Below are 27037 nucleotides of genomic sequence, written 5' to 3'. Positions count from 1 at the left end.
AGTAGATCGGAAGGGGGTCGTGGAGGGGGGGGGGGGGCCTGCAGCCCCGCCCACACTCCCAGCGGAGAAGAAACATAATAAAACTGAAGCTCGGCCCAATATACTGGAAAATAATTTTACACTAAAATTTTGAGAATCACTTGTGATTTACATCCACATTCTGTGCAACAGTGGTATATACAAGCATATGGATCGTTCAAGACACTTCAAGACCAAAAAAATAAAAATAAAAATAAACCATTCTTCCTTTGCTATGCAGATGAGGCCCTTATGTATATTCGTTCAGTCTAACATTGAGAACAACATTGGTCTTCTAGAGCAGGAATTTGTTTGCAGTAGGGAATGGACGGGAATGGGGAAGAACAAAAGATTTCTATCTATGGAACATTCTATTTCAACTTTTTAAAGACAAGCAGTATCTTAATGTGCTTTTCTTTAAAAGCTATATAAGGTAGCCTTATGGAATGTCTAGTAAGAAGGAAAGAATGTGCTTTTAATGTGAATGAGTATCTCTTTTTAAGCCAAGGAGAGAGGCCCCACACAGGAGAAACCAAATCAGCCAAACACCTTGATCTTGGACCTCTAGCCTCCAGATATGTGAGAAAATAGATTTCTGCTGTTTCAGCCACCCAACCTCTGGTGTTTTGTCATGGAAGCCCTAAAAATTAAGACAACGGACATCAGAACATTAAGAGACACATCCTAAGAAAATTAGCCTTGAGTCATACGGAGAGTCAGTGTAAGTCAATTGTACTTGAGATTATAGAGTGTGATTTCACAACAATTTCTTTAATATCCTTGCTAATGGGGTGTAGACAAAGCCTCAGATTCAGAATTAGCATCATTGTGTGACTTTCCCATATCTCAGAGCTCCAGCAACTGCTACAGAAAGAAAGCATTTCTACTCAAAGGTCAAATATAATGAAACGACGTGTAAGCAAAACATAACAAGAAAACAAAAGAAAAATAAGTAAGTCTTACCTTACCATGGTTGGATACAGCTCTGCCGTATAAAGGTAAATGAGGCCAAACGATGCCCCTATGGCAAATTTTCCAGCCATAGTCACCACCACAGTCCAAACAAAGTAATCCTGAAAAACCATATGTTCGCAAAATAGACCATCATGAGTAATATTTTTAAAAGAAAATATAAAATCTTAATTATTATTTAAAACTTTCTAATTATCCAATATTGTTCAGAACAATGAAAAGTTTTATCTCTGTTTGAATTTATTTTGTAATCTCTACTCATAGTCTGTAAAAGCTTTTCATCTCCCTGAAATTTAGAGAAAAGTTTAATTGTGCCTCCCCTCCAGCCTTGGAGATGTCAAATGACCCAATTAGAAAAGCCATCTGCAGAGACTGCTATGAAGTGAGACACGCCCAGATGGTGCTGGTTCCAGTAGTAATCGACCCACTCCTTCTGGAATTGATCCAAGCAGAATGAATCAAAGAGCCATAAAAACAAATTGGGCCCTTTGTGACAGTAATCCTCTAGCTTATAAATTATTTTCAGAAAATAATTGGAAAGTGATAACTGAGCTATTAAAACAGATTTATTTTTTTTTCAACAGTGATACTTCTCCGCGACTCCAACTCAGTTTCTGCTGTCCCTGATGTGCTCCACGTCCAGCTGTGGCTCACACAGGCCTCCCGCATTCCATCTTTCCTCTCCTCTCCTGTCTGCCCGCTGGATGTGGAGACCCAGGGGACCCTGCGGTTCGTGTGTTGAGGATGGCAGCCCCTTTGTCAACCTGAACCCCTGAATGACTCCGTGGAGCCAAACACCCCCTCACCACTCCCACCACTACCAACCAGGTACACCTATATCAAACTTTCTATGAGCAAGAAATAAATATCTATTATGTGAAGTCCCTGGGACCCGATGATGTCTCTAATAAAGCAACCAGTGTCACCTTGTCATCGTGATTCCTGCGTGTTTGTTGGATGAATCTGTTGACAGTATCTGTTGTAGACAGTGTTTGTTGAATGAATTAATGTAACTTGAAAAACACTGAAGGGTGTTTACACTGCCATTTGGGGAGAAACTTCATTAGAAGGAAGAAATTTGTGGTTAAGAGTTAGTGCCGTGTTTCTAGAAATCCCCATCAGCTACTCTCCTGTTTTCCCCATTATCACAGGGGCTTAACCACTATCGAACTCAAACGCTCTGGGGTTCCCCTAAATATTCACCAGCTAGCTTCAGAGACAGCTGCCATCAACTCAACTAGTATACCTGTAAACCACTTTAAAAACAAACAAAAAGAGGTATGGATGAAGTTCCCTCAAATTGGCAGCAAACCCCCTGGCCCTGAGTAGTTTTACTGCATTCATATTAGTTGTGCATCAATCAGCTGGAAATTTCAGTTACATAAAACATATGATTTGCCAACCTTGAGAATTAAGTGAAGTATTACTATAAAAAGAAGTCACTGGTTAAAGTAAATTTCAAACAATATGCAAAACTTAACATGCCTTGCTCTAAATGGTGAGATACTATTACTGAATAATTATATAATCCTAGAGAAAATTATAGAAAGTATTTTAAAGTATTGTTAGAGTGACCATATTTTCCAAATCAAGAATGAAAACACAGGTTCTGATAACATTTTGCGGGGAGAAAGAGGAGGCGCACTTCTGGATGCAAGAGTTACATAGGAATGGGAAAGTGGGTTCAGTAGTTTATGGCAGTATCTCTCAGTAGGAAACTGCATTTTTAAGAACAAGCTCCTTGAGGGATTTAGGCATACTCAAAATTGGAAACAACTAATCTACTGCAATGAAAAACAAGACTATTTAAATGGAAACAGTCCTGAATATAAAACTCATTGTAGGGCGCCTGGGTGGCTCAGTCGGTTAAGCGACTGCCTTTGGCTCAGGTCATGATCCTGGAGCCCCGGGATCGAGTCCTGCGTCGGGCTCCCTGCTCGGCAGGGAGTCTGCTTCTCCCTCTGACCTTCCTCCCTCTCATGCTCTCTGTCTCTCATTCTCTCTCTCTCAAATAAATAAATAAAATCTTTAAAAAAATAAAAAAATTAAAAAATAAAACTCATTGTATCCTTCAGATGTCTCTATTGGCTTCCTCCCTCCTTCAGGTTTCTAATCAACTGTCACCTTCTCTGAGAGGCACACCATCCTCGATCATCACCCTGGATAAAATAAACACATGTGTTACACACACACACACACATTCTCCATCCTTCATCCTGTTTTGTTTTTCTTCATACTTATAGAAACTTGATTCACTGTGTGTCTTCAGCACTTAGGACAACACCTGGCACATAACAGATTCTGGATACATATTTGCTGAATGAATGAATGTTTAAGATAATAATAATCACTGGAAGACATGATCAACTTTCCTCATTCAGGACCATTGTGTTTACAAAATACAACATTGGTCATCCCTGGGAAGTGGGATTATGGGCTTTTTAAAAAGAGAAAACACTTTTTTCCTTAATTTTTTTTTAATAATGAACATGTATTACTTACATCACAGGGAAAGAACAGTTTTTAAAAATATATTTTAAAATATTATGTATATACTCTGTCCATATGTCTGAATTGATCTTCATCCTTACTGTCATAGTATAACTAACTAACCATGCCTTCAGTAAAACATAAAAATAACTCACCTTGGGGATCGCCATAACCACACCACAGAGCAGTGCTCCTGAGATAAGGGAGAAGGCCAGAATGTTTCTTCTCCCTATACTGTCCATCCCCCAGCATATGAAGACATAGGCAGGAATTTCCACTGCACCTGTCATTGAGCAAAAGGGCTCTCTATAAGTCATGGCAGCCAACCACACAAGGGGACCTCGCCTTCTAACCCACCACCCGAAAGGAATGATCAGCCCTCTTCCCACTTCCAGGAGCCCCTAAGAGCTACACAACACCTGCCTTACAAGCCCAACCCCTTTTAAACTCCCTGGAGTGAAGAGGGGGGCGACTGGGTGGCTCAGTCGTTAAGCGTCTGCCTTCGGCTCAGGTCATGGTCCCAGCGTCCTGGGTTCGAGCCCCACATCAGGCTCCCTGCTCGGCGGGAAGCCTGCTTCTCCCTCTCCCACTCCCCCCTGCTTGTGTTCCTGCTCTCGCTGTCTCTCTCTCTGTCAAATAAATAAATAAAATCTTAATAAATAAATAAATAAATAAATAAATAAATAAATAAATAAACTCCCTGGGGTGAAGAGGATGTGTCCTGTTAAGTGCACTAGAGCTCCCTCAATCCGTCTGGCACTTATCACCTGTCCCGGGGATCTTGCCACCCACTAGGCTGTGAGCTCCCCAGTATACAACATGGGGCCCAGAAGACAGGCCTGTTGGATGAATACATGAGTAAATTCATAGACGACATTGATAATTTCTGATCTTTGGTTTCTCGCACTTGGCAGAACGAGAGAAAATTCTACATCAGTAACTTCAAAGTTAGGAACTAAAGTAGAAAATTCACTGTCGGCTAAGTACACAAACTAATGATAATGCGTGATGGATTTTTAAATCTAAAAGTAAACATCTAAAAATCTAAGATGAATCCCCTACAGAACAGAAACTGCCTCGGGCCTCTTTTTCCTGCCCCACCACAAAAGTAAAGAGCTGGATCTCCAAGTCCATAACTGACTTAAAAGCCCTTCTCTTGAAAAACCAAAGTGAGATCCAGAGCCAAAAAGCTCTATGTCTACCAGCCAGAATCAAATAGGAAGCAAGCAAGAAGATCTTTTGGCCAAACTGAGCAACCCCAACCATCTCCTTTAGGAAACTGCCATGGTCTACCAGGCCAGATCTTCCATGTAATTCAGTCTGGAGTTCTCCCCGCATCTGCAGCTTGCCTAAATCTCAGGGTGCGCCCCGCCCCCACTGCTCAGGAGAGCCCTGCCCTTGCCCATCCAGCTGCAGAATGCTGCAAGCACCTGGAGAGACTGGTCTGCCTCTCTGTCTCCCACAGCTGCTGAACACATCATAGGGGTAGACACCTATACTCCCGGTGAACATTTTCAGTGGTACATCAGAAATGTACACAGCTGCTGCTGCTCAAAAAAAAAAAAAAAAAGTGGCCCAGGCAAAGGCAAAAAAGAACATTCCAAGCTGCCTTTGAGAGCTGGTCTTGCTCCCTTTCATCGACATGGAAAATAGTCAGCTCTCAAGGAAATGCTCCCTTGCACGGACCCTGCAGTGGTAAGGTCCATGCTTTCGGGCCAGATCAGGGTATATATCTCTTACTCTACTCTTTTTTTTATTTTATTTTTTTTTATTTTTAAGAGTTTATCAAGCACTTTTCAAGGCCCAGGGTCATGACCCTCAAAAGAATCGCATGGGAGTAAGCCTGGCTTCGTGTCCCCACTTTACAATGGAGAGTAAATGTTTTGAGCCGAATGAGTAAGGGACACCTCAGGGACTGGAAGCAAGGTCTTCAGGAGGCACGACTCCTTTCTTGAAGCCTCCCTCCCCCACTGCCTCCCTCCGTGCCTCAGGACTGGGTGCTGGGCCACCAACCAACTTCCTGGGGTCTAGCGAAGCAGGGCAACCACTGTGAAATGGCTGTAGAGACATTTAAAGTATCCTACACTGGTTTTTCCTGAGTTGTCGCTTCAGGATACTGATACCCCATGTAATTTTTGGTGTGACTGTGTATGGGATAGAAATGGTGCAAGCAATGAGGCCCACACCCCTTTGGATTCGGACAGTCTGACATTACTTTCTTCACTCTATAATATAGAATCTCCAATCACCCAGACCCAGTTCCCCTCCTATCCCCACATAACCCCAAGGTTATGTCTTGAAGCTGCTGAAGCATTTATCACTTGAAAGTGGCACAAAACCTGGGCTGAAATACCCACCAGCCCCAACCTGTCTCAGGAGAGAAAAACTCGTTCCAAAATGTCACAGCATAGAAATGTTGACTGGAAGCGCCTGTCAGCAAGAGGACTTCTGGGAAGGGGAATAACATGAAAAATCCAAGACAGTAGGGAATAGAAAACCATGTATATTTATCTTAGACACGTTTTTATATTTATGAGATGTCCCAGTTTCTTGAGAATTTATATCTTCATTAAAACAAAGAAACTATGTCATGAAGATCTAAGACTCCAACTTCCCAAAGCTTCCCCACATCACACCCCACCCCACTCGGTCCTCCTGTCACCTCCTGCTCTGTTGTAGGAAGACCACATCATTTCTCAAACTGACATCTAGAATGGGTTTGAAGCCAAGATGGACTCTGCAAACTTGTTGGTTTGCCCAAAAAGAGAATAACGGTGTTTTATTTTTTCTTAAAATGACTTCTCCGGTAATTCCTGCTGAGCTAATAATAAAAACAGATGTGACATCAGAGCACTTTAATGAGAAGGGATGCTATCTATGTGTAAAAATGTAAGAGCAAGATTTTTCTGAGGATAATAGCAAATGCAGTCAGCCTTTGTGAAAATGACCAGGAGTTAAGACTAGATGGACAGATATCGATTTCTAATATTTCTCTCATGTTTGGTGTGAATTTGGTTGGCCGTCAGAGTCACGCCTCAAGACGTCAGTATCTGGGGCCATTTTAACCTGCCACTAAAATGAAAGAAGCATGACAATGAAATTATAGTTGCATGGATTTAAGTGATCTTACTGACTGCAATTTCTAAATTAGGGGCTTTTGAAGGTAGAAAGATACCAGAAGATCTCCAAGACGTATTAAATTTTAAAAGGAAAGCCACTTACAAAGAACAATAGTTACCTACAAAGAGAATGATCTCTTTCTCTGCACAAATGTATGAAAATGCATAGAAGGAGATCTAAAAGAGTACAAGCCAGATATTATAGACATCACCTCTCAAAGAGAGTTCTGAGATGGGGGTGGGCTTACAGGAAGGAAGCAAGCAAGGAGCAGAGGCAGAAAAGGAAGGAGGAACTAAATTCTTCTGACTGTTGGCATTGTTTTAAAAGAAAATATATACCTGTGTTCCAGCATAATAACACTAAAAGAGACTGTAATAATATAGTTGGCAGTATTGTTCCTGGTAGAGAAAAGACAAGAAAAACATGGTGGAAACATCACCTCATTGCTATGCTTAAATATAATTTAACTACTTACCCATGAGGAAGAGGTTTAAATATTCATTGCCTCCTAAATTAACAGAATTCAAGGAGAAGAAGTAGAATCCCAAACACCCAGTGAACCAAATCAGCCAAACAATAAATGTCCTTGTTCCAACATTCCAGTCATAAAACAGATCTAATAGGTTGTGCTTCTTAACTTCAAAGGGTGCATTACCGACAGGACCATTTAGATCTAGTGACAAAAGTTCTGACAGTTTACAGGAGCTTGCCCTATTCCACTTGGCCATCGTATCAACTACTCTTTGTGCTTCTTCATATCTTCCCTCTGAGAGAAGCCAAAAAGGTGTCTCTGGGAGTATCCAACAGCACACGACAAAGGGGACAGTCACTGTGGAGAGGACTATCTGATAGGTCCACCAGGTCCTGACAAAGTAGCCTGTCAAAGCCACCACCATTGTTCCAATGGCAAAAAAGGAATGCATCTGGATGCATGCCCACGTCCGAGACTTCATGCCAATAAATTCCGTCACATAGACAAACACCACCACGAGATAGCCACTTCCAGACTGAAAAACAAAGCAGGGAGAGTGGTCCAGATTTAAGGTCACATTTACAACTGCTCAGGGGTCTGATCTCTCTGCATATCACACATAGGCAAGAAAGAAAACGACAAAATTGTTTTCTGAAACCCTTACCACATTTCAAAAATGGCATTTAATCCAATCCATCCTTCTTCTTTAAATGGTTCTTTTCATCCTTCCCCCACCCTCGCCGCCCTGAACGGCCAGACTCGAGAGGCTATATATGATATAGATGAGAGGACATGTATGATATACGTTAGGCGCTGCCTTTTGCTTCAGGTAAGGATTCCTCTGTAGTGTGCCTTTCTTTCTCAGTTAATGTAACTGCAAACATGCATACCAATTACTCTATAGATAAGAGGTCCTTATTATTAAATCCTAAATTGTTAAATGGGGCAAAAAATAATGATATCTAATGTGAAGAAAAAGATTTGATTGAAACTTTATTTTAACAAGCAATAAAAGAGAAAATAAACAAACTGGGCTTCATGGAAATTAGAAACTTCTGTGCATCAAAGGAGACTACCAACAGAGTGAAAAGGCAACTTGTGGAATGACATATTTACAAATCATATATCTGATAAGAAATTAATATCCAGCATATATAGAACACTCCTGAAACTCAACAACAAAGCAAACAATCCAATTCAAAATGAGCAAAGAATTTGGATTTTTCCAAAAAGATACACGAATGGCCAATAAGCACACGAAAAGATGCTCAACATCACTAACCATTAGGGAAATGCAAATCAAAACCACGTTGAGATACCACCTCATAGCCATTAGGACGGCTACTATAAAAACAACAACAACAACAACAACAATAGAAAATAACAAGTGTTGACAAGGATATGGAGAAACTGGAACTCTTGTGCACTATTGGTGGGAATATAAAATGATACAGCTGTTACGGGAAACAGCACGGGGATTCCCCCAAAAAACTAAAAATAGAATTACCATAAGATTCAGCAGTCCCACTTTGGATATACATCCAAAATAATTGAAAACGAGGCCTCAAAGAAATACTTGTACACCCATGTTTGTAACAGCATTATTCACAATGGCTAAAATGTGGAAGCAATCCAAGCATCCACAGACAGATGGATAGACAAGCAAAATGTGGTCTATCCAGATAATGGACTATTATTCAGCCTTAAAAAGGAAGGAAATTCTGACACATGCTACAACATGCATGAACTTTAAGGACATTATACTAAGTGAAATAAGCCAATCACAAAAAGATAAAATACTGTATGATTCCACTTATATGAGTTACATAGTGTAGTGGAAATCATAGAAATAGAATGTAGAATATGGTTGCTAGGGGCTGGGGGGAGGAGGAAATGAGAGTGTTTAATGGGTATAGAGTTTCAGTTTTGCAAAATTAAAAGAGTTCTGGAGATGGATAGTGACTATGGTTGCACAACAATATGAATGTACTTAATATCACTGAAATGTATACTTAAAAATGGTGAAGATGGTAAATTTTATGTTATGTATATTTTACCACAATTTTAAAAATTGGGGAAAGTAACTTTATTTTGAAAATAAGCTTATCTTTAACAAAATGTAGACTATAATAGCGATATGTGATCATTCTTGGAATAAACAAAGAATGAATCAAATGATGGATTTTTTTGTTGGGGGGGGGTGATGAAAGGATTAGAATTTTTCCTACAAGAGTATTTCACATTTGACTTCTGTAACACAAATCATAAAGTTAATTTTTGCAAAATTATTCAAGAGCCAAAGGCCTCTCTTAATCCTTTGGTATTCAAATCGTACTCTTTTGAAGACTCATCATGTCATTATCCTTGTGGATGTTCATTTCTTCAAAAGTTAGCTGGTCTAGCTCTACCACATCCCAACTGGCCCAGGGATTTGGGTAGGATGATTTAGTTTTCCCCACTGCTCTCAAAGACTTTTTGTAATCAAACATCTTTTGTAAGACCTGCAATTTCTCCTTGCATTGGAGAGTCAGGAAGAAGCTAACCTACAAGCGATTTCCTGTGACAGAGAGCATGACACGAGTAGTAAACAGGGATGTGGGTGGTGGGGCCTCTACTGCATTAATGTTCAGTTTAATATTTTTGTGACAACAGCTTTCACTTCTCCATACAACCTTATAATTGCAAGACTCAGATAATGAACCCTGCTAATGAGGACTCCCACACCCAAGAATCTAGTTGTTTGGTAATGTTTGCTGTTGTTACAGTACACAAACAAAGATGGTGAGGACCACCAAATACTACAGATTTCCCCCATTAAGTTAAGCGGTAACATCAGTCCCTGGCAGGTTTTTTTTTTCCCATAGTAATCCTGAGCGCACTCCCACTTCCTACTGGTTACTTCTGTCACTGGGTTCGGTCAAGCCATACACAACTCTGTAATTCCAAAACGCTCCTTGGATTCATTCACACGTGTCACCTCCACTGAGAACACTGTTCTTCATATCTCCCCTGACCCCACCCCCACATAGCAGCCAGAACAGCCACTTTGCCCCCACCTGAACCCCTTCAGGACATTCCCATTGCCTCTAGGAAATCAAGCAAACTCTTGATCATCCTCCAAGGCCCTGGCTAATCATCCCCATCCCTTCAGCCTCATCAAGGTGTTTTACCTCCTCTCTATTCTCCAGACATCCAGACCTTCAATTCCTTCTCATCTTAGGGCCTTCTTACTTGCTGTCTCTACCTGGAACATTCTTCTCTTACCCATTCCTCACTAAAAAGCCCCTAATTCTCCAGACTCTCCACTCTCCCAACTTAAGATCCCCTCCCCCGCACTGTCACGCCTCCATTGTCAACATTGAATTTTCCAAAATGGCCCATCAGTGTCTTGCCTTCCCACTACACTGTAGGGTTATTGAAACAGTCTGGTCTGGTTTACTTAGCATTACACTCTGTGGGCAGATTCTAATAAATGTGTTGAGTAAATGAGTCTGCCGGCATCTTCCCTACTCAGAATTCAACTCCAACTACATTTCTCTTGAAAATCAAAGACAGAAAATTAAGGCCACATTTACAAATGTATTCAATGAGTGGCTGTCTCATTTTCTCAGTTCTGGAAATAAACACATGGTATTTCTAAGACTGAAACAGATATTTTCAGAATGCATCCTCTTAAGCCTTCCAAAAGAGGACCTTCACACTCTCTCCATCCCTGTGCCTCCGTTGAATCATCATTCCCACCAAGGGCTCATCAAATCTCATTCTGCAGTCACAGAGCCATTTCCTCTCATTCTGTCCTCAGTGGATACAGACTGCTGCTTGTTATCTTTTGTATTAAAAACTCTTTACCTTCCTAAATATATATAATTACTTTTTTTAAAGGGGCTACACCTCCAATTCTCCCCAATTTTTTTCTTTTTATGCATCATCCCTATCCCTGGCCATCCACGTGGCTTCCTAGGAACCCTGTCCAGCCATCAGTGAGGACTCCAAAACTGAACACACCAGCCTGCTCTGTGAGGGCTAGGACCTCCCTGAGATTGCAGTCCTTGGCCTCTCCCCGGAATCTTGGCTCTTACGTACGTCCTGGTGAATGGGGATGCATACCCATCCCTGAGTTTAGCAAGGTCACAAGTTCCTCCCACAGACAGAAACTTCACTCCTCTATCCTTGACCGGTGACCTCCAACAGGATTCACTGCTGCTGTCATTTGGCAGCTTGGACCCTGTCCCCAAGTGTGGGGACACTTCGTCACTGGCTGGTCCACTTACAATGATAGTCCCCACCGGAAGGACGGCCTATGTCGTGTCCAGTGCCCTACCATGCAAGTTAACTTTAATCTCACTGGCTCCTGATAACAACCCAGTGAAGCAAGTAGTATTTTCCACAGTTTACAGCTTAGAAACTAAGGCTTGAAGAGAACACCGTGTTTGCCCAAGGCCACACAGTGAAAAAGCCAAAATATGACAAGGCTGGTATTCAAACTCATGCCCTTTTCCCTCCATTTCCTTGTTCCTCGCAACAGAAAAGCCCAGCGCTTTCTTGTTTTCATTCCTACCGCACAGTATACAAACAACTTTTAACAACACACCTATGGCTCATGCATACAGGGCCTGACTTGGCCACTGGAATTGCTCAGAAATGAAATAATGCCTTAGTAATTGTGGAATGTGGACCACATGCCAAGCATGGCGTCAAGCAAAAAGTCTCTGCCTAGTAAGCAACCATTTTTCACGTTACTGAGTTTCACTGTAAACACAGGGCACTGCTGTTCCACAGAAAGGCTTCTCAGGGGCATGGACAAAGATGAGTCTTTGCCCTCTCTCACCGCATTCGAAATGACCCAAACTAAGACAGCTAGGCTCGGTGTGAAAACACTGCAGGAGAATTAATGAGGTTTTTTTGTAAAAAAGCACACACACAACTCACCATGGCTAGAAGAAAGCGTGCGATCATGAAGCCGTAATAATCAGATGAGAAAGCCGCTGCTATGCCGAAGAAAAATACGCCAATGCTTGTGGACCACAGGACGAGCCGTCTTCCTAGCCTAAAAGATAAGAATGGCACAGCGGGACAAGCAAAGCAGGGTCATAACAGTTGAAGCACCCACTCCAATTCACGAAAGATGAGTATTGCTTATGTACTGATTGCTGCTATTCACTCATTTACTGGGGGCAAGTTACGAGTTAACACATGCAAGAGGCCAGTCTTTCGGGGGAGAGGCCTCTACCCAAGCCACTAATAGACACACATGATCACCCGGGGTGATCCCCCAGAGGACTTGCCGACCCAGGACTGGTGAGGGAGAGGAGGGGGGATATGTGCCCATCCTTCCCTCTCTGTCTCTCCTGCCTTCATTTGGGCCTTCACCATTTCCTCCATCTCTCATCCCAACGGCCTCCCAACCAGCCCTCCTCATGTCGCACCAGCACACCCCCCTCCCACACTTCCCAGAAATAAAAACAATCCCAGGTGTAGTTTTGCTTCACTTCTTTTATCCATCCTATGCTTCTGCCAAATGCGCCTCCCCACAATTCCCTGAAGGTGCCAGCCTCTCTCATGACAGGAAATTTTTCCTTCCCCCTTAGAAACCCTTCCCTAGTGAGCATTTAAAACCCAGGTCAAATGTGCAGCCTTTTCTGACCATCCTCTGGGGTCTTGAGGCAGAAATGAAGAGACAAGGCGATGTAGTAATCAGGTGTTCAGGCCTGGGTTCAAGTCCCAGCTCCACTGCTTACTCTCCAGATAAACTTTCCGTGCCTCCTTTTCTGCACCGGTACTTAAAATAGGGCCAATAGTGCCTACCTCCTAGATATCTTTAAATAATTAAATGAGATAATACACAAGACATTTAAAACAGTACCTGGTGCATAGTAAATGGTGCATAAATGTGAGTTGTTATTATTTTAAAAGCATTTCTCACATTTCATTGAAATTATCTATTTAAAAGTCTTTCTCCTCCACTGTTAGCTCCATAACGATGGGATCAGGTCTTATTTCTTTGCTTTTTTATTATGCTATGTCATACATACATAAGAATGCATAAAAATACATATGTATTGAGAGAATAATAAGACTCAAACATCTATGAAATCACAACCCAAAGTAAGAAAGAGATCATTGCCACCCTCCCAATAGCTTCTCACACCTCCCTTTGTGATCCCAAACCCCCAACTCCTTGCTCCCTTTTTGGAGAGACCATTATCCTAATTTTGGCAACCATCAGTTCCTTACTTTTCATTCCATTTTACCATATTTATAGGCAGCCCTAAACAAGATAGGTTACTTTTGCTAGTTTTTTAACTTTCTATCATCAAACAGTACTGTATGTATTATTCTGTGTCTTGCTTCTTTTACTCAATCTTATTTTTGGAGATTCATCTCTGTTGTTTGTGTAGCTACGAATCATTCATTGCATGGCCGCACATCCCACAGCAAGAAATATTGCAATATGTGTGTCTACAATATGGCTGAAGTACATTTGGGTTGCTTGCATGGCCAGGCTGGTAGCAACAATGCTATAGGAGCTTTTTGATGCACATACCCATGTGGACACGTGCAAGGGCATCTCCAGGGTCCAAGCCCCAGGACATGTGAGCTGTGCCCATCACCAACTTTTCTATATAATGAGAAACCATTCTTCAAAGTTTTCCTGATTTGCATTCTCAATTTGCATTCACACCAGCAGGGCGAGAGATCCTATTACCCCATATCCTCACCAACACTTGGCATTACAAGACTTTCTACTTTTGACAACTGGTCAAAAATAAATGGTATGGTTATAGATCATTGACACCCTTTTCATCTTTCCATTAGCCATTTTATGAAGTGACTTCAAATCTTTTTCCCAGTTTTCTATTGGGTTGTCTTTTTCCTATTGATATAAAAGTCCTTTAAGTAATCTGGATTCTAATCTTTTAGTTATATGTAAAGCAAATATTCTGTCTCTCTTTTTCTCTCCTGCTTGTCTTTCTTCTCTTAATGGTGTCTTTTCATGGACATCAATTCTAGTGAAGTCAAATTTAGTGCTTTTTGTGTCTTAATAAAGATCTTTCCTTCCTTCAATTAGGTTCTGAAAATATTCTCCCCTATTATCTTTCTAAAGTTATATAGTTTTTCCTTTCACATATGTACCTTTAATCCTTCTGGATTTTAATCCTTCTGATGTTTGTACTGTAAGGTGTGAGGAAGGGACACCAGTTGTATTTTCTTCTATACAGCTATACAAGTATCCCAGCACCATTTATTAATCCTTTTCCTGCTGATGTTCGATGCCTTATTTGTTCCATAGTTATATCTATAATTGAACTACTCTCTTTCAGGGTCCCCTAAGGAACTATCAACTGTTTGTCTAATGATACATCTATTTATCTTAATGATTTGATTCTTGAAGTTTGTCATTTTCTCCATAAGTGCTTATACACTTTTTGATTGATTTATCCATACATATTTTATATTTTTAGGTTTTTGCAATGGCATTTTTTAACGTTTTTAAATTGAAGTATAGTTGACATCTGTTACATGAGTTTCAAATGTACAACACAGTGATTCAACAACTCTATACATTATGCTATACTCACCACAAGTGTAGCTACCATCTGTCCCACACAACGTTATTACAATACCATTGACTATATTCCCTGTGCTGTACCTTTTATCCCCATGACTTATTCATTTCATAACTGGAAACCTGTATCTCCCATTCCCCTTCATTCTTTTCACCCATCCCCCAACCATCTCCCCTCTGGCAACCATCAGTTTGTTTTCTGTATTTATTGGTCTAGTCCTGTTTTTTTTGTTTGTTTGTTCATCTGTTTTGTTTTTTAGATTCCACATATAAGTGAAATCATCTGATATTTGACTTTCTTTGACTTATTTCACTTAGCACAATACCCTCCAGGTCCATCCATGTTGTTGCAAATGGCAAATTCTTATTCTTTTTCATGGCTGGAATATTATTCAGCCATATAATGCTATATATATCATATGTATTATGATATATATCATATTATACATTATATTATAATTTATTAATATTATTTTTATTAATATTTATTGTTTTAGTCTATATTATTAGTTATTATATAATATTTATAGCAAATTTATATTTTTATTAATTTTTGTTTTTATTTATATTACATATTTTTATATAATTATCAATATTATGTTATGTTATATATTTTTAACATATTGCATTTTATTATAATTTATTAATATATAATAAATAACATTTTATATGTAATATGTTAATGATAATAAATAAAATATATTAATATATATTTATATATCACAACTTCTTTATCCATTCATCTATCAGTGGACACTTAGGCTGTTTCCATATCTTGACTATTGGAAATAATGCTACAATAAACATAGAAATGCAAATATCTTTTCAAATTAGTGTTTTCATTTTCTTTGGGTAAATACTCAGTAATGGAATTACTGGATCATGTGGTATTCCTATTTTTAATTTTTTGAGGAACTTCCATCTATTTTTCCACAGTGATTGTACCAATTTACATTCCCACTAACAGTGCACAAGGGTGCCTTTTTCTCTACATCTTCACCAATACTTGTTATTTCTTGTCTTCTTTTTTTTTATTTTAGCCATTCTGACACGGGTAAGGTGATATCTCATTGTGGTTTTGATTTGCATTTAGTGATGTTGAGCATCTTCTCATGTATCTGTTGACCATCTGCATGTCTTCTTTGGGAAAATGTCTACTCATGTCTTCTGCCCATTTTTTTTAATCAGATTGTTTTTTGATGTTGAGTTGTATTAAGTTCTTTATAGCTTTTGAATACTAACCCCTTATGTATATATCATTTGCGAATATCTTCTCCCATTCACTAGACTGCCTTTTCATTCTGTTGATGGTTTCCTTCACTGTGCAAAAGCTTTTTATTTGGGGGGCAGCCCTAATAATTTATTTTTGCTTTTGCTTCCCTTGCCTGAGGAGACATCTCTAGAAAAATGTTGCTAAGGCCAATGTCAAAGAGATTACTGCCTATGTTTTCTTCTGTGCGTTTCATGGTTTCAGGTCTCATATTTTTTTTTTTAAGATTTTATTTATTTATTTGACAGAGAGACACAGCGAGAGAGGGAACACAAGCAGGGGGAGTGGGAGAGGGAGAAGCAGGCTTCCCGCCGAGCAGGGAGCCCGATGCGGGGCTCGATCCCAGGACCCTGGGATCATGACGTGAGCTGAAGGCAGACACTCAACGACTGAGCCACCCAGGTGCCCTGCAGGTCTCATATTTAGGTTTTTGATCCATTTTGAGTTTGTTTTTGTATATGATGTAAGAAAGTGGTCCAGTTCCATTCTTTTGCATGTAACTGTCCAGTTTTCCCAGCACTATTTATTGAAGAGACTGTCTTTTCCCCATGACATATTCTTGCCTCCTTTGTTATAGATTAATTGACTATGTAAGTGTGACTTTATTTCTGGACTCTGCAATGGCACTTTTTAATTTTTATATTTACTACTAGTAGATATAAAATAATTAAATTTATGTGTATTGATGACATATCCAGCAACCTCATTACATGTAAGTTCATTAATTCTAACAATTCATCTGCTGGATTTTCTTCAGACAGAATTGTGATGGCTAAAAATAATGACTTTTTGTCTTCTTTCTGCTTATGACTTTCTCCCTCCCTCTGCTTCTCCCTCTCTTTTCCTTCTCTGTTTTACTTTATAGTACTAGAATCTCTAGTACAAAACTAAGCAGAAGCAGTGTTTCATACATCTTTATATATTCCTGATTCCAAAGGAAAACCTTTTGACATTTCACAGTTTATATGTTCATGGTAGATCTTTTTGTAGATACCTGTTATCAGGTTAAGGACATTCTTCTACTTTTAGTTTTTGTCATGAATGAATTTTGAAATTTATCAAATGTTTTTCCTATATTTATTGAGTTGCTAATATGAGTTTTGTCCTCTAATCCGTTAATGTGGTAAATTCCATTGATTAGTTTCTAATATTAAGTGTATTTCAGACCTTACACCTCTGCTTTCATGAATTTTAATCTCTCATATTTTCCATCTGTCTCTCTGATGTTTATTATTGATAAGTTTTTCTGAGCTCTCATGCATTTTACTCATTCTTTCTTTACTTTTATATAATGGGTTGTTAAAACTATCCAGGAATTTGTCAGTCACTTATTTTGGTTTGTATTTCTAGATGTTCTAGGCAGTTATTCCTCAATTTTACGTCATTTTAAAATACAATTTCCAGGGGCGCCTGGGTGGCTCAGTCGTTAAGCATCTGCCTTCGGCTCAGGTCATGATCCCAGGGTCCTGGGATTGAGCCCCGCATTGGGCTCCCTGGTCCACAGGAAGCCTGCATCTCCCTCTCCCACTCCCCCTGTTTGTGTTCCCTCTCTAGCTGTCTTTCTGTGTCGAATAAATAAATAAAATCTTAAAAAAAAAAAATTTCCAGGAGGTGCCTGGCTGGCTCAGTTGGTAGAGCATGAGACTCTTGATCTTGGGGTCATGAGTTCAAGCCCCATGTTGGGCATAGAGCTTACTGAAAGAAAGAAAGAAAGAAAGAAAGAAAGAAAGAAAGAAAGAAAGAAAGTGTTTATTTTTTTAAAAAAATTTTAATAAATAAATTTTTAATAAAATACAATTTCCAGATTTTTATCAATAATTTTAAGCTTGTCTTCTATTCCTTTAAGAGCAGTAAACATAGTAAATTTATTACCTATGCCTGACAATTCTAGTATTTGAAGTCTTTGTGCATAAAGGCTGCTTTTGCTGACTCTCACTCATGGTGCCTTTTAATCATGTGTTTTGACTTTGACTGACCTAATTTCCACACCTTTCACACAACTACCAGGAAGGCAGTTATGGAACAGAAGATTCTTAATCATAGAAACATAACTTCAGCCACCAAATAATAACTAGACTCCACTTCTCTAATTTCATTACTCAAACGGCACTTCATGGGATGTGAGTTAGAGGTGGGGAGACCTGGGCACTCCTCCCTTTAGGCCTCCATAGACTTTGCCTCCATTGGCTTTCACTTCTAGTATGGCCCCAGCCACAATAAAGCCATTATTTTTATTTTGGACATTTGTTAGCCCCATTAGACGAGCATACCCCAAGGGCAGGGATTTTGACCTAAGCTGTTGCCTTCAGGTTCCCAGGGCCCAGCACATGCCTGTAAAATTCACAACTATGGGGACCAAATAAATTCATCTCTGTGGGTTAGCACAGGTACTTAAAGCGCAGTCCATGTCCACACAGAGATGAACTTTGCTTTATTTAAGTGCTATGTATCCATTTTAATGTGTGTTTTTTAAGAAAATATGGCTGGTGTATCAAATCCACAATTTCATAGATATTACTGCTTAGAACCAGGTTACATCTATTAAAAAGCAAGTTTATTTAAATATATATATATATATTCAAATAATAACCAGTATTTATTGAGTGGTTATATGTCCAAGGTACTTTTTCTGCATTAATTTTGCAATAACCCTTTGAAGTGAGTGCTATTATTTTCATCACCAGTTTATAAACTAGTTTCTGAAACACAGGTTATGCCATTTTCTCAGGGCTCATGACTAGTAAGTGCAGAAACCAGGATCTGAACCAGGTAGGCTGTCTTCAGAACCCATGCTCTACCCACTATGGTTTTTGTGTATCCCTAAACACAATCAGCAAAGAGGTAGGTATTTAATAGGAGGTATGAACATGACTAAAGTTTTGAACATAATTTCCTGACCTCTAAGAAAACCAGATAGGAAAATGAACCCTACACTGATGCAACAAACCTAAATACTTCATTTTACCTGTCAGAAAGGTAGCCAAAAATCATTGCCCCCAGCAGGACTCCCAACATAAATACGGGCTGGACCATCTTTGCAAACCATTCTCGGTTACACACCAGATCCCACTGAGTCACCACGGTGCTGTCCCACTTGCTCTTGTCATAGATGTAGCCATCCAAACAAGGAAAGCTGCTCTTCCGGCCATTATAATCAGAGTTCAAACCAGACTTTTCATCCCTCCGGAATCGGTGACAACTTGTGAGCTCCCAGACCTCACCGTTCTGTAGCTGCACTATAATCTGATCTTCATGGCCTGTGAAAAACAGGATCCAGATGTCCTCCAACCTCCAACTAGAGACATTGTGGAAAAGAACCTGACTCACGTTGCCCGGAGGCCGGCAGGTATGGTAGGGGGACACTGTCATGAACACAGATGCCAAGTAGTGGATACCACAAGAGATGTTCTGGAAGGCACATATAAAATAGAGGACTATCTGAAATCTGCAAAGAGAAGAAAAGCAAGTTACTATATCTGGCCTATGGGCTCAAAAAGACTATAAGTACATATGAAGGGTATTCATTACATTTAGCTTAATATATATACAGATGTATAAATACAGAAATAATTACAGATGTTTCCATATGTGTGTGTGTGTATTATTTGTTAGTATATATACATAGCTCTGTTATGTCACAAGCAATGACATTGAGACAGGGAAACTAAAGGGACCCCATGAAAAAATACTTTTTTGCTCCTTTTTCTGCTTCTTCTCTTGCTAGGAGCTACACCCCCACCTTACACACACCTTATAGAACAGATAATATATGGCCTCCTTATAAAGGCCAAGGAATTCATGATTTCTTTGGAGACTTCCAGCACAGTATATAGCATCTAAGGAGTGACCAGGTGGGGTCATCATGAACATTTTCCAAGACCACTAACTCATCAAGACCCCTGGCTTCAGGGCATAAGTAACTTATGGAGGACACCTAAACACTCATCTTTGTTCCCAGATGCCTGAGAAGACACTGCACCAGACCACCATCCCCAATAAAAACCCCAGACTCCAAGCAAAGATGAAACTCACTCTCCTTTCCTTTCCGACTCCCCCAGAGGTTTTCTCTGTATCTGCTCTCTCTATGTCTTCAATAAACTGCTCTCCTTTCCTCTTGGCTCACATTTGATTTCTATCCTGTGCAAAGCCAAGGACCCTCCTGGCTGGTCCTGCAGGACATCCTGTGGGTTCTCGAACCTGGCCAACCTGCATCAACATCCCAATAGCAACATGCACATCCAGTGCCCAGATCTTGTTTTCTAAATACATTCTCCAGTAAAAGGGACCAGGAAAAAAGCTGATTTAAGACCAGGACAGGGAAAATTAAAAATATGCCTAAAGCATCTTGTGGAATCAGAAAGTAAAGAAGCACTCAAAATACAAAAGGTTGGGGGCATGTCTAAGGGACACAGGAATCAATCCGAAAAAGCTCCCAGTGGGCAAGGCTGAAACAATTTGAGCAACAAAATAAATAGCATGGTATATCCCAAGGTATAAAATAAATATACAAGTCCATAATGTTTTGTTTAATTTTATGTGTCAACAAGACTGGGCTAAGCCCAGATAGCTGGTAAACATTATTTCTGGATGTGTCTGTGAGATTGGCATTTGAATGGGTAGACTGAGTAAAGAAGATTGCCCTCACCTGTGGGTGGGCATCCTCCAATCCACTGAGGGCCCGACTCAAACAAAAGGTGGAGGAAGGGCAAATTTGCTCTCTCTGCTGGGGCTGAGACATTCACCTTCTCCTACCCTTGGACATCAGAAATCCTGGTTCTCAGGCTTTTGGACTCAGACTGAAATAGGGAAACTGAAAAACTCCATAAAAACCTGCTTTTTGCTCCTTTTCCTGCTTCTGTTCTTGCTAGGGCCTGCACCCCCACTTTATACATGCCTCAGAATGCAAACAATATGTCCTCCTTGTAAGGAACACAGAGTTAATGATTTCTTTAGAATAGATAGTACCTAAGGAAGAACCAGGTGAGAATGACCAGATGAAGCTCTCGTATGCATACTCCAGACCACCAGCGCTAGGCAAATATCTCGAAGGCCCCTGCCCCCAAGAACAACACCTGGGCTCTCGTCTCTGTACTAACTGGTCCCTGGATGCCTGAGAGGACACGTACACCAGACCACGAGCCTCAGTAAAAACCTCCAGACCCTGACCAAAGACGAGATTTCCTCCTTTCCTTTCTGAGTCTCCCAGAAGCTCTGTTTGTACTTTCTCTCTACTTTCAATAAACTCTGCTTTCCCCTCCCGCTTGCTCAACTTTGATTTCTATCCTGTGCACAGCCAGGGACTCTCTTGGCTGGTCCTGCGGGACTCCTTCTGGGTCCTCGGACCCAGCCTGCTAGCAACTAGACCAGGACTTACATCATCAGTCTCCCAATTTTCAGACCTTCAGACTTGGACCTCACAAGAATACCACCGACTGCCCTGGATCCCAGCCTCCAGACAGCACATTGTGCAACTTGTCTGCTTCCATAACTGTGTGAGCCAATTCTTATAATACATCTCTTACCTAGATCTCTATATATATCCTATTTGTTCACAGGGTGCCTGGGTGGCTCAGTCGTTAAGCGTCTGCCTTCGGCTCAGGTCATGATCCTAGGGTCCCGGGATCGAGTCCCACATTGGGCTCCCTGCAACAGAGCCTGCTTCTCCCTCTCCTTCTGCCTGCCGCTCTGCCTGCTTGTGCCCTCTCTCTCTCTCTGTCAGATAAATAAAATCTTTAAATATATATGTATATATACACGTGTGTATATATATATATATACACGTGTGTGTGTATATATATATATACACGTGTGTGTGTATATATATATATATATACACTATTTGTTCTGTCTCTCTAGGAGACCTTGATGAATAAAGATTTTGGTACTGAAAGTAGTTCTAAACAGAACAGAAGTTTAAGAATGAACTTTCTGAACTAGTTCTGGGGTTTCTGGAATTGGTTGTCTCATCGGATTAGATTTAGAAGCACTACTGACTCCCCTCTGGCCCCTGTATCCACCATTCTGGTCTTTGATTTTTATGAATTTTACTATCTTAGGTACCTCCTATAAGTGGAATCACGCAATACTTATCTTTTTGTGTCTGGCTTATTTTACTTAGCCAAGTGTCCTCAAGGTTCATCCATATTGCCGTGTATTGCAGAATTTCCTTCTTTTTTTAAGGCTGACGACTATTCCATCGTAGGTACACACCACATTTCCTTTATCCATTCATTTGTGGATACACACTGAGGTTGTTTCCACATCTTAGTTATTGTGACTAGGGCTGCCCACGGAATACCCATAACCATGGAAGTGCTAATATCTCTTTGAGATCCTGGCTTCAGTTCTTCTAAACATACACCCAGAAGTGGGATTGCTGGATCATATGTGTGAAGCCTCCATACTGTTTTCCATAGCGGCTGCACCAGTCTGCGTTCGCACCAGCAGCACGCAGGTGTTCCAGTTTCTCCACATCCTCAGCAACATGCGTTGGCCTTTGTCTTCTTTTAATAATAGCCACCCGGACAGGTATGAGGTGATATCTCATTGTGCTTTTGACTTACATTTCCCTGATGATTAATGACAAAAGACCTTTTTTCATACACCTATTGACCATTTGTATATTTTCCTTGGGGAATTGTCTTTTCAAGTCCTACGCTCATTTTTTTAATCAGGTTGTTAATTTTTTGGTTGGGAGTTGTATGCGTTCCTTATTTTGTTTGGAAATTAGCTCCTTATCATATCTAGAGTTTGCAAATATTTTCTCCCATTTTGTAGGTTGCCTTTTTACTCTGTTGATTTGTTTCCTTTGCTGTGAAAAAGCTTTTCAGTTTGATGTAGCCCCACTGGTTTATTTTTGGGTTTTGTTGCCTGTGCTTTTGATGTCATATCTATGAAATCAGTGCCAACATCAGTGTCAGGAAGCTTTTCCCTGTTTTCTACTAGGAGATTTTTACTGTTTCCAGTCTCATGTTTAAGTCTTTAAGCAGTGCCTTCTCTCTCCCAGCTTGCACCACTAGCCTCATGGGAGCTCCCTACAGTCAGCTGACAGAGTAAAAGACTTGGCCTGATTTTACAGCTGGTTCCACACAATATGCAGGCACCCCCTGAAAGGGGACAGTTGAAGCACTACGGCCCCTCTTTGGGGCAGGCCTGAAGGACAGTCATGAAAGGAAATCCTCCCAGTGAACAGAACTTCAAACAATTCACCTAGTTGCACACTTCACTTGGAAGAAGAAACGGCCAGACATTGATCATATATCAGCACATAAGCTGTAGCCGATGGTTTAGTTGGATGGTCAAGGACTTGGAAGGCACATGATCAGAAAATTGGCATCAAAGAAATTTGAAGAAGAGGTATGTGGATAGACCTCTAGGAATAGGCAAAAAATGTGAAGATATTTGTGTCACATGTGAGTGCTCACCAAAGGATGACCTCAGCAGAAGGGGATTTTAATAATCAGGTAGATAGGATGATCCATTCTATGGATACTAGCTGGTTTCCTTCCCAAGCCATCTTGTCATTGCCCATTGGGCTAATGAACAAAGTGGTTATGGTGGCAGGGACAGAGGTTATGCAAGGGCTCAGCATCTCAGTGAGCTGATCTGGCTACAGACACCACTGAGTACCCAATATGGTACCACTACCCAGCAGCAGAGACCAACAGTGAGCCCCAATATGGTACCACTCCTGGGGTGAGTGTCTGCTTATTGTGCAGAACCATCTGGACAGCATTTTGTCCTTACTAGAATAAATACTCTGGATATAGATTGGCCTTCCCTGCACAATGCTTCTGCCAAAACTACCGTACTTACAGAATGCTTTATCCATCATTGGGGTATTCCATATAGCATTGCTTATGATGAAGAAACTCACTTCACTGCAAAAAAATATGGCAGTGGGCCGCTGTTCATTAAACTTACTGATCTTACCATGTTCCCCACTATCCTGAAGCCCCTGGTTTGATAAAATTGTGGAATAGCCTTTTGAAGATTCAATTACAAAGCCAGCTAGGTGGCAATATCATGTAGGGCTAGGACGAGATTCTCTAGCAAGCTGTGTATGCTCTGAATAAGGGTCCAATATATGGAGCTATTTCTCTCCTAGTCAGCACTCATGAGTCCAGGAATCAAGGGGTGGAAATGGGAGTTATATTTAGGGACCCATTAACAAAACTTTGGTTCCTGTTCCCACACCCTTACTCTCTGCTAGCCTAAAGATCTTAGTTCCAAAGGGAAGAATGTTTCCACTAGGAGACACAACAATGATTCCACTGAACTGGAAATGAAGACTGCTGCCTGGCCACTTTCGGTTCCTCAGGCCTCTGAATCAAAAGACAAAGAAGGGAGTTACAGTGTTGGCTGGGGTGATTGATCCTGACTACCAAGGGGAATTTGGGGGGGGCCTGGGTGTCTCAGTCATTACGTGTCTGCCTTCGGCTCCAGTCATGATCCCAGGGTGCTGGGATCGAGCCCCGCATCGGGCTCCCTGTTTGGCGGGAAGCCTGCTTCTCCCTCTCCCACTCCCCCTGCTTGTGCTCCCTCTCTCGCTGTGTCTCTCTCTATCAAGTACATAAATAAAATCTTTTAAAAAAAAGGGGGGAAATCGGCTCCCCAATGACAGTAAGAAAGAATATGTCTGCAATACAGGAGATCCCTTTGGGTGTCTCTGAGTATTACAGTGCCTTGTAATGAAGGTCAGTGGAAAATTACAACTCAATCCAGGCAGGACTACTAATGGCCCAGACTCTTCGGGAATAAAGGGTGGGTCACTCTATCAGGTGAAAGGTCCATAGCCAACTGAGATGTTTGCTTAAGGCAAAGGAATATAAAATGGGTCATGAAAGAAGGTAGTTATAATAATTACCACCTACAACCACGTAACTACTTACAGAAACAAGGACTGTAATTGTCATGAGTATTTCTTCTTTATTTTGTTATGTTTGTGTGTATAGACATATATGAAGCAAATATCTTCGCTTTCTTCCTTATTCTCTTCTCATATAACATAAGATGTACTGACTTTATATCAGTATTTAAGTAGTGTTACATCATAATATTTAAGTTACAGAATATCAGAAGAATAAACATCATCCAAGGACTTTACGTCCCCTTCTGGGGAAAGGATTAGTGTAGTGTGCATTGTATTCAGGATAGCTGTATCAAGTCAAGTGGAATTAAGACCGTGCTATTGTCTTTACTTAGAGATTAAGTTTGGTTTAAGGAGATCCACATGGGTTGCAAGTTGACAAAGGGTGATTAACCTGTGATGGTTAATTTTATGAATCAACTTGACTGGGCCACAGGATGCCCAGACAGCTGGTAAAACATTATATCTGGATGTGTCTGTGAGGGATCTCCAGAAGAGATTGGCATTGGAATCAGTAAACCAAGGAAACATCATCCTCGCCAATGTGGTGGGCATCATCCAATCAGTTGAGGACCCGAAGAACAAAAAGGCCAACGAATGACTAATTCACTTTCTTTGCTTGGGCTGAAACATCCATGTTCACTTTCTTTGCTTGGGCTGAAACATCCATGTTCTTGTGCCCTCAGACATTGGTGCCCCTGGTTCAGACCCTGCCTGGGACTTAACAGCATCAGCCCTGCGGTTCTCAGGCCTTTGGATTAGGACTAAATTACATCACTGGCTTTCCCAGATCTCTGGGCTTGCACATGGCACATTGTGGCACTTCTCGCTTCTATAATTGTGCGTACCAATTCCTATCCTAAATCTCCTCTTATCTATCTATTTATATATCTTATCCATTCTGTTTCTCTGGAGAATCCTGACAAACGCACTATCTGGTTGAACAAACAAATAAAAAGGAGAGAAGAGACAAATCTTTTTTGCCAGGAGAATTCCAACTATTATCTATAAACATTCCCCCTCTACAAGAGATGGGAGCTTAACTCCCACTCTCTACTCCTGGAGGGCAGGCTGAGACACAGTGACTCCTTCCCAAAGAATATAGGAGGAAAAAGGAAAAAATAGTAACTTTACAGTGGGAGAAATCAGACACATGCTATCTTCACCAAATGTTGAAAGTTTAACATCCCCAGTGATGTTATGTGGATGTCATGTACCTCCTCATAGGATGTGATGAACAAGCACTCACCCCTGTGGCACCTTCTAAAAGCCATAACCCCAGTCTAACCATGAGAAAAACAACAGATAATCCCAGACTGTAGGACATTCTACAGGTTGCCAGGCCAAAATGCCTAATGATGGTTAAGGTCATAAAAACAAACAAACAAACAAACAACAAAAAAAAAACCAGGAAAGACTGAAAAACTACCACAGAGTAGAGGACAGTGGGATAATATACCAACTAAAAGCAGTGCGGTACCCTGGGTTAGATCCTGGAACATGAAGAGAGCATTAGTGGAAAACCTAGTGAAACCTATACAGAGCCTGGAGTTTACATAATAGTAATATACTAATGTCAGCTTCTTAGTTTGGCAAATGTGCCACGGTAACGTAAGGTGTTCCCAATGGGGAACACTGCGTGAGGGACATACAGGAACTCTCTGTACTATCTTTGCAACTTTTCTGTAAATCTGAAAGTATCCAAAAATATATAATTGTATTCAAAATTTAAAATGTAGAGTCTCCAAATTCAGACCCAAACTAACATGGACTTATTTTCTGAAATAAAAATTGCCTCACAAGGACAACGGTGCCCACTGGACGGCAGGGTCGAATACATAACATTTGGACTGCCCCACTCATTTCAAACCGCTGGAATGAAGAGTCAGAACAGCCCCCTTTGGGCAGATGGTTTCAATATCCAATTTTAAAAGGATCAGTGCAGACAATGAAGAACATTACTATAAAACCGTCATGACAAGAAGTAGAAAATAGGTCCCGTCAGAGCACACCCACGCCAAATCGCACTGTTGACACATGTGATCTTCATCTCGCTGCCTACTTTTCAAAGCAGCCCACCCGCCTGGTCCTGGCGTCCCCCTCACTGGAAGGCCCTCCTGACCATCCTTTAGCTCACTTGTTCTCACACTTTTTGTTCTCAGGAGCCTTTACAGTCTTAGAAATCTTGAGGATCCCAAGGGCCTTGTCTTTATGTGAGTTGTCAGTATGCATTAGAAATTAAAATGAAGAACATTTTAA

At 40.7% G+C, this 27037-nt stretch overlaps 1 protein-coding gene and 1 non-coding gene across 2 annotated transcripts in view; one reads left to right on the top strand and one right to left on the bottom strand.

Annotated features, from left to right (window-relative positions):
- Positions 1 to 27037, bottom strand: part of SLC22A16 (solute carrier family 22 member 16) — a 110626-nt gene that overhangs the window by 6443 nt on the left and 77146 nt on the right. Inside the window, exons 4-8 of the mRNA XM_021693350.1 lie at positions 18875 to 19354; positions 12002 to 12119; positions 7076 to 7607; positions 3636 to 3763; positions 982 to 1091 (exon numbers count right to left, since the gene is read on the bottom strand). Of these exons, the coding sequence (XP_021549025.1) occupies positions 982 to 1091; positions 3636 to 3763; positions 7076 to 7607; positions 12002 to 12119; positions 18875 to 19354 (1368 nt within the window). The remainder of the gene's footprint in view (positions 1 to 981; positions 1092 to 3635; positions 3764 to 7075; positions 7608 to 12001; positions 12120 to 18874; positions 19355 to 27037) is intronic.
- Positions 17523 to 17595, top strand: TRNAK-CUU. The gene has a single exon. It is a non-coding gene; the product is annotated as a tRNA-Lys (tRNA).

The sequence above is a fragment of the Neomonachus schauinslandi genome, chromosome 8 (genome assembly GCF_002201575.2).
Source record: "Neomonachus schauinslandi chromosome 8, ASM220157v2, whole genome shotgun sequence".
NCBI classification, from domain to species: domain Eukaryota; kingdom Metazoa; phylum Chordata; class Mammalia; order Carnivora; family Phocidae; genus Neomonachus; species Neomonachus schauinslandi.
This window is presented reverse-complemented; position numbering and strand designations above follow the sequence as displayed.